We start from the raw sequence: 8,909 nt of genomic DNA on the forward strand, positions 1-8,909 counted from the left end.
CTCATAGATGTATCATACACCGTATATGATGAATTGAATCAGTTCATCCGGGTTTGAATTGTCAAAGGGTTTTTTTGCGGGGAAATTGTCAAAGGTTGGAACATGCATTCTTGAAAACCAAGGGCATCTCCAGCATATCCCCAAAAGGGATTTTTTTTTGAAGAATTAAGCATTAGCTACCATATCACCATAACCCGCGCACCCGACGGTCCGCCGCTTTGGTGCCTGAGAAAATGGAACCCCCCACACCACCCCCGCACCTTCGGCCAACCTCACCAGCTCAGAATCTAACCGGCAGCGACAAATTCACGACCTCACCACCACACTTCTTGAACACCACTGACGGCTTGCACGCAATAAGAAAGCTCGGTCGCTCCATCAACGTCAAAATTATGTGATGGTGCTGGGGCGACGTCAGCGACTACGTGACCCCGCTCCAGCACTATGAGCACGTACTCGATTACTTTGCGGCGCACCTTCGACCCCTACCCCGATGACCACGGAAATCGATGGCCCACCCCCATCGCACTCCAAGCCACCCTCGCTAGTGTCGGAGACGCACAACTTCGACCACAATTCGACGTTGCAAGCACCCAAACGGCGGCATCATGAGAAGAACATCATAAGAGCTCTTCATAACCGACGGTGGTAGCGACGCGATCACCCAAACCGGCAAACAGGTGTGTCGATCGTTGCTACTTGTGATAGGCGTTGGAATTTTCCGAAGAGGAAGGGTGATGTAGTATAATAGCACATAGTATTTTCTTCAGTTAAGAACCAAGGTTATCGAACTAGTAGGAGACACACGCGAACAAATGTCAATAGTACCTATGCACACACACAACAAATACTTGCATCCAATGCGGGTAAGAGGGTTATCAATCCCCTTGTACTCGTTAATTGTAAGGATTAATTCTGGTAGTGGTAGATAGATAAATTTCAAAAGAAAATATAATATAATAAATTAGAACAAGTGTTTTTAGGATTTTAGTAAATATAAAGTGAACGGACCCGGAGGTCATAGTGTTCAGTAGAGGCATCTCTCTCATGAGCATAGCAATCGTGGGTAAACAAATTACTGTTGGACAATTGGTAGAAATGCGCATATTTATGATGTTATTCATGGCATGATCAATATATAGGCATTACATCTGAGAAACAAGTAGACTGACATCCATCTGCATCTACTACTATACCCCACCCCTCGACTGCTATCCAGCATGCATCTTAAGGTATTAAGTTCATAACAAACAGAGTAATGCTTGAAGCATGATGACATAATGTAGACAAAGTAAGACCAATTAATATGTTCGAACCACGTTGTTTTACGCTTAGTAGCAATAATACAATACATGCCTTGCTACTCCTCCTATCACAGAGTAAGGTCACCACAAGATTGAACCTACTATACCAAGCACCTCCTTCACTGAAAATAAATATCTAATTGGCTATATAAGCTAAATAGATTGTAACACCCCAATTTTTGGCCCTTTTCTTTTCTTTTGAATTTCTTTGGATTTCTTTTGGTTTGGCTCTATGGACTTAAAACTTTGAAAGATTCTCTTTCCTTCTCCAACCAAGCGAATTAGCACTCTCAAATCCTTCCCAAAATCATGTCATGTCCATCCTAGCCCAACCCTAATTTTCACTTCAATCCAATATTCATTTTTCTGTTAAATGAATAATCCTATTTGCATGTGCGGGGAATCAAGCCCCCATTTTTTTTCATTTGCCTTTTCTTTTCTATTTTTTGTTGTTTAAAATAAATCAGGATTCCAAAAAATGCAAAAAATTTGAAAACAAAAGTTCGAGAAATCATAAACTGTTCATGAACTAAAAAATATTCACGATTTTTAAAAAATGGTTCACAAATCATAAAATGTTCGCTGATTCAAAATATGTTTGTTATTTTGAAAAACAATGTTCGCATATTAATAAAATGTACAGGATTTTGAAAAAGAATGTTTAGGAAATAAAAATGTTCATGATTTTGAAAAAAAGTGTTTGCAGATACTTAAAATGATCATGAAAATTTGAAACAAATGTTAAAGAAATTCAAGTAATGATCCAAAAATTTCAGAAAAGTCATCGATTCAAAAAAATCACTGATTAAAAATATGTTCACGAGTTCCAAAAAATGATCATGAATTTCAAAAAAAATTCCCAAATTTCAAAAAATGTTCATGAGTTACAAAACAATGTTCACGAATACGGAAAATGTTCGTGAAATTTGTAAAAAAATGTTCATTAATTGGAAAAATGTTCACAATTTCAAAAAATAAATGTTCGCAAAATTGAATTTTCTCTTTTCAAGATTTCAAAACATGTAAACAATTTCTAAAAAAGTTCACGGACTTGAAAGATGTTCAAAAAATTAAAAATAAGAAGGAAAAGTGAAGTAAAAGAAAATGAAAAACGAATTGGAAAGAACAAAAATGTAGAAAAGCAGAGAAAACCGAAAGAAAAACATAAAAAAATTAAAGAAGGCGGCCTGAACCTTCCCAAAACCAGAAATTTTTGAGGTGGGTCGGCCCAAGCGTACGTAATGGGGATGCGGCTGGCGGCGGGGGGGGGGGGGGGTACGCGCTAGGTCGCTATTTGGCTGTGAGGTATGAAAATCATGGACATTCTGTTCGACGGCGGATTCATGGGCTCCTTAATCACACATGGACTTATTTTGGCCCAAACAAAAGAGATATGCTTAACTTGTTCAAAAAAAATTAATCATCGCAACTTACATACCAGTCACACTACCACAAGTAAAAGGAAAACATAACTTAGTAGTCTAGCACAAATAATTTACAACCCATGCATTACTCTAATCAAAAAATAAATAAATAAAGGGTACCCAACTCTTGCATATTTTGGTGAAAAAAGTAATTATGAAGCAAACACCGGAATGTCAAAGTTCGAGACTGGAGTGCTTGGGCGTCTACGTGGCGACATTTGTGATACCCCAAGACCGCTCAGCAAGGTGGACACACTCAGAGAACCGAAAGCAACCGACGAGGTGATCGATGACCATGCCAGAGGCTTGCATGAAGGAGTAGACAATGACAGGACCAACAAGCCGAAAACCCCGTCGGATTAGGTCCTTGCTCATCCCCTCCGATTTGGGTGTTCGGAGCGGGATGTATTTGTGGTGCTTGTATTTACCCACCATAGGCCGGTGGTTCATGTGCCCCCAGATGTATCCACTGAAAGACCCAAACTCCTTCGCCACCTGCACATGCATACAATGGTTATAAGTTTTTATGCAATACTTCACAATTAAATTTGTTCAGTTTATGTGACACATCCATGGCATCTGCATGTCATTCTTCCCTCATTTCATAGCAAACTTTTCTCGCCCTTGTAATATCTTTGTTAGAACAATTTTGCCAGAAATAAGCACAAAACTTGGTGCACTCGCCTTTCTTATGCACTTAGCGTTCTCCACGATGCACTGCACCCTGCACTCCGCTAGCTTGAGCTCCTTATTGGCGCTGATCACAGCGATGTCATCCTCGTTCATCTTCGCCACCACATTGGGATCGAAGCCCGCAAATGCTTCCCTGGAATCGACAATATTGCCACAATTTTTTAAATCCATTCATGATTCACGGGAAAGGTGGCAATTGCTGCATATGTATTGAGAAACCCAAATGTTCGGAAAGACGCTGCACCTACATGTACATGTCCCTCCTCTTGAGTATCTCTGTCCAGTTGTGGTCTATGAGCATCCCTGACAAGGTGAGCAGCTCGAACAGGCGGCTGCAAATTACAACAGAATATATTTGTAAACAGAATGTTTTCTTTTTCGAATTTTCAAGATGAACTTTTGCATGCGACAAGCAAAAAAAAAGAGAGAGAGAAGAAATGTGGCAGAGTCATACTCGTCGCTGTAAACGGGAACACCCCAGGATTCGTCGTGGAACTGGACATACGCCTCATCTGCACGGTGGATTTCAGGCAAGTGATCAGTTTGCTGATCTAAATTTTGTCCTTCGTTTGGTCAAATGAATAAAATATATCTTTTCCTTTTGGTTTTTAACCGGATGAATTTAGTTTGCTCGACAGACTAGAGGAGAATGGAGAGGAGTCCCTTTCTGGTGAGCTTATCAACTGAATTTTGTTTTCAAGGCAACAGCGAGCCGGGGCTCAGGACATATCTTAATTTGGTCAAATCAAGAGTTTCCATCAGTAAGTGATGTGGACTTCGCCATCCCTTGAAGGAAAAGGCTGACCCCATTTGCTATCCAAACTTCTTTTCTTCTTGATTTGATTTTTCCTCTAACCTTGTTGTACTAATAAGTTTTTTAGCAGGGTTATTGTACAAATAAGTTGGTGCAAAGCTAATTAACTAAATTTTACTCGTTTTCACCATTCACTTTTCTGATATCATCTGCTCCCCCTTTATAAGAAACCGTTGTTCTTGCACGTGAAAGAATATTCTTTTGAGTATGGTTTCTTAGAGTCTTCCATAGTGGAAAATATATATGCATGAAAATAAACTTATTAGCACTATATATCTTTGCAGGGAAAAATATTACTAGCAAGTAATTAAGCATTTCTCAATCCTCACCACTGTTCTTGGTGATCCAGCTGCATCTGTGCAAGCCCCCGGGCTCACTACACTCAAAATCCTCCTCCTCCTCCGCATCACGGCCGCTCACCTTGTCGTCGTCGTCGCAGTCGTCTCCCCTCCTCTTCTCCAGGGACACGAGCACGTCACCCCACGGGCTGAAAGTGCCGCCGTAGATCAGCGGCACCTTGGGCTCCCAGCTGCTGGAGTTGGAGCTGCTCAGCGACGAGTCGCTCGAGTTCTGCGACAGCGACAGCGACGACAGGGAGAGGCCGGAGCCGCTCCGCCGGACGCCGCCGCCCAGCCCCGGCGGGCATACAAGCATCCTCTGCAGGTACTTGCTCGCGTGGCTCATCGCTTGCAGCTGCAGCTTCCTGTCTATGCTGCCGTTCTTCCTGGCCGAGCCGTGGCGGCTGCGGCTTGGGCTCTTCTCGAAAGCATGCGTCTGCCTGCTGCTGTGGTGTGCCGTGGTGCTCAGCATTGTGAGAACTGCAGTCAAGAATAATGGCGGCTAGATGGAAGCTAATGTTCTTTGTCTGGAGGCAAGATGGGTTTTGAAATGTGTGTGGGGGAGGTGGGGGGTCTATTATAAGGCGAATATCCGGCAGCCAAGTCGTGGAAGTGTTTGAGGTGCCGTGTCCTTAGATAGTTTGGTGGGATATGAGCTTCAATGGTAGCTGCATGAAAGCTTCATCTGAATCTTATTAAAATGTAATGGCTCATAGATTTGGCATTTTGGTGAATCCAAAGTGTTAGTGGTTTGTGATTGGGGATGCATGGTGCATTGGTCCTGTACTTTCGTGGGCTGGTTTTCTCCTGCTCCTCCTTGTCACTCATAGCCCTTTGGGTAACTCATCAGAGGATAATCTGGTGTTTATTGATAAAATAATTTGATGTGCATGATATATTTCCCGAGCCTACTAACCATTTACAAGTCTTCGGGCCACCAAGCCATTGGCGAGGAGTCATGGATGACTAGCCAAGTGCAAATCTCGTTCCAAATCCGGGTGGTGAACCTACGTTGGAATAGAAGGTGAGGAGAATATTCTTACACATGCTTGCAGAGAGGGCAAAGGCCACCCTGCTGATGCAACCGATCAATCGTCCACACACGATTTTGGAGGAATAACCAAGCAAAGAATTTGCATTTCGGCGGAGCCCACATCTTCCAAATCGTAGCAGTCATAGCCTTATAAGACTAAAGGTGAACCCAGCAAATTGCACCATGTCCTCTAAGGACGCTGTATATTCGCCTCTGGAGGCGAGTTTTCAAGTTATTGTGGCATATCTATCTTAGCTGAGTGTAATACCAGAAATCATCTCCCAAAGGGATATGAACTCCTGGATATGAGCCAAGGTTAGCCCCTGCTGGATATCGATCTGATGGACCCAAAAATTGTTGTCAAGAGCCTTGTTGAGCAAGCACGCCTTCTTTTCTTGATATCTCGAATATCTTAGGCGCAACGTCTTTGGGTTGAAGGCCATTTAGCCACGGAGATTCCTAGAATTGATCATTTTTACCATCTCCGATGGACACATGCGTGACCGCCACAAAACGATCTCTGTCACTTTACACTTTGATGTTGCCGCCTTTTGGAACATCTGAAAAGAATTAACTGGGGTGGTAATTTCACATGTAAATACAGAATTGCCAATATTTGCAAGCATATGATTTTCACATTACTATATTTTTCCTTTTTGTCCTTCACCCGGGCTATAGTCTGGTAACTTTGCTGATTTGCAAATAACCAAATCGGTGTCTTGAAAAATACAGTAGAAGGCAGGGAACGTTGAGAGCCAGGTATCTTCTTGCCAGGTTTGGTGAAACATCCAGACGATTCAAAGATTACATGTGGCTACCTTCCCTCTGCTTCTCTTTTTCATTGCTCACCTTTCCCGTAGTTCTACTTGGACGAGAGATCCATCGCCAACTGCAATACTCTTTCCAACAGACAGTTCCCTGTTATTTTAGTCACCAACAATTGGAGGTAGTTTAAGCATAGTACATTTGCTACAGTTCTTCCTGAATTGCAAGGCTAATATCATCCTGCTTTTCTTTGTCACCGAACAGCCTTTTTGGTGGTTATTAATTTCGTAGACATCGTAACAAACACCTGCCTAGTTTATGGATCATGCAAATACTAGAGCCTCTTGATAGTTTAGCCACTAGAAAATAGTGATGGTTTAAACATCAGCTGCATCGTAGATTTGTTTCATTTGGACATCCAGCATGTGTTCGGCTCCGTGGCCAATATGATCCCACTTGTCTTTGTCATAGATCACCCGCTCATTTTTGTTGTTCTGTTAAAAGCCAAATCATTTCTGTAATTTCAAGTTGCCCACAACAAAGCACATACTCCGACACGAATGTGTCTAGCTGTTTCGGACTTTATCCCAACAAGCCACGTTCCAAATAACGTACTGACCGAATTCGAAGTAATGTTAAAGGCAATATGCACCACGTGCCACAACACTCTTGCCAACGGGCAGTCAAAGAAGAGGTGCTTGATAGTTTCGTCCCGATCACAAAAAATACACCTAGTAGATCCTGTCCAGTTGCGCTTAACCAAATTATCCTTTGTTAAAATGACTTGTTTATGTACAAACCACATAAACACTTTAATTTTCAAAGGAACTTTGACTTTCCAAACCTCTTTGGAACTAGGAATGACACTAGAGTTAATGACATCGATATACATCGACTTAACTATGAACTCTCCAGACCTAGTAAGCTTCCAACACAACTGATCGGGCTGATGAGATAGCTGAACCTCCATCAGTCTTCTCAGCAAATGAAGCCATGCTTACCACCGTTCACCAATAAGCGCCCTCCTAAACTGAATATTAAGGGAAATGGATTGCATAGTTGTTGCAACAAGAGCATCACGTCGTTGAACAATATGATACAGGGACGGATACTGAAGCTCCAACAGCGTTTCACCAAGCCAGATATCCTCCCAGAAGCGAGTGGTGTTTCCATTGCCGACTATAAACTTTGTTCTATTAAAGAAGACATCTTTGACTCTCATAAGCCCCTTCCAAAACGGTGAGTCCGACGGTCTCATTGTCGCCTGGGACAACATCTTGGACTGCAGATACTTAGTACGTAGAATTTGTGCCCACGTGGCTTCAGTCTCAACTGATAGTTTATACAACCACTTACTAAGAAGACACATGTTCTTGACTTCAAGATTCTCAATACCAAGGCCCTCCTGGTCCTTTGGTCTACAGATGATATCCCATTTGGTGAGTCGATATTTTCTCTTTAGATCATCACTCTGCCAGAAGAACCGGGATCGATAGAAGTCCAGCCTTTTCCTAACACCATGGGACTTCGAAGAAAGATAAAAGAAACATAGGCATACTCGTGAGAACCGAATTAATAAGAATCAGCCGGCCTCCATATGACATGAGTTTGCCCTTCCAGCAACTCAGTTTCTTCTCAAACCGGTCCTCGATGCATTTCCATTCTCTGTTTGTCAGCTTACGATGGTGAATGGGTGTACCTAAGTAGGTGAAAGGTAATGCCCCCAATTCGCATCTAAACAATTGCCTATAAGCCTCCTGTTCCTCATTGGCTCTACCAAAGCAGAACAATTCGCTTTTATGAAAATTGATCTTTAATCCGGTTAATTGTTCAAATAAGCATACCACCAGCTTCATATTTCTCGCTTTTGCCAAGTCGTGCTCCATGAAGATGATTGTATCATCAGCGTACTGCAGGATGGACACACCACCATCAACTAGATGAGGCACCAAGCCACCCACCTGACCGGCCTCCTTTGCCCTTCCTATCAGAATTGCCAACATGTCAACCACAATGTTGAACAAAATAGGAGACATTGGATCACCTTGTCTGAGGCCCTTGTGTGTCTGGAAATAATGACCTATGTCATCATTCACTTTAAATCCAACACTCCCTTTTTGCGTGAAAGATTCTACCTGGCGTTGCCAAGCCTCATCAAAACCCTTCATGCGTAAGGCCTGTTGAAGGAAAGGCCATTTGACTTTATCGTATGCTTTCTCGAAATCCACCTTGAAAACAACTCCATCAAGTTTTTTCATGTGAATCTCATGGAGCGTTTCATGCAGGACCACAACCCCTTCGAGGATGTCCCTGTCCGGCATGAAAGCAGTTTGGGTAGGCTGCACCACAGCATGTGCGATCTGTATGAGCCTATTAGTCCCGACCTTGGTAAATATTTTGAAACTAACATTAAGAAGACAAATGGGCCTGAATTGCTCAATTCTCACAGCCTCTGTTTTCTTCGGAAGCAGGGTTATCATTCCAAAGTTCAGTTGAAAAAGCTGAAGATGTCCAGAGAAAAGGTCATTGAACAAAGGT

The 8,909-nt window shown here is 42.5% G+C and overlaps 1 protein-coding gene across 1 annotated transcript; it reads right to left on the bottom strand.

Annotated features, from left to right (window-relative positions):
* Positions 1-2,655: 2,655 nt before the first annotated feature.
* LOC123065881 (DNA-3-methyladenine glycosylase) lies at positions 2,656-5,105 on the bottom strand. Its single transcript, XM_044489082.1, has 5 exons — positions 4,565-5,105; positions 3,876-3,933; positions 3,670-3,753; positions 3,413-3,554; positions 2,656-3,223 (listed from the first exon to the last, which is right to left on the bottom strand). The coding sequence occupies exons 1-5, from the start codon at positions 5,043-5,045 to the stop codon at positions 2,933-2,935; spliced, it is 1,056 nt and encodes a 351-aa protein (XP_044345017.1). The 5' UTR covers positions 5,046-5,105; the 3' UTR covers positions 2,656-2,932.
* Between the last annotated feature and the right edge of the window lie 3,804 nt (positions 5,106-8,909).

Source organism: Triticum aestivum, chromosome 3B (genome assembly GCF_018294505.1).
Source record: "Triticum aestivum cultivar Chinese Spring chromosome 3B, IWGSC CS RefSeq v2.1, whole genome shotgun sequence".
In the NCBI taxonomy this organism is placed as follows: domain Eukaryota; kingdom Viridiplantae; phylum Streptophyta; class Magnoliopsida; order Poales; family Poaceae; genus Triticum; species Triticum aestivum.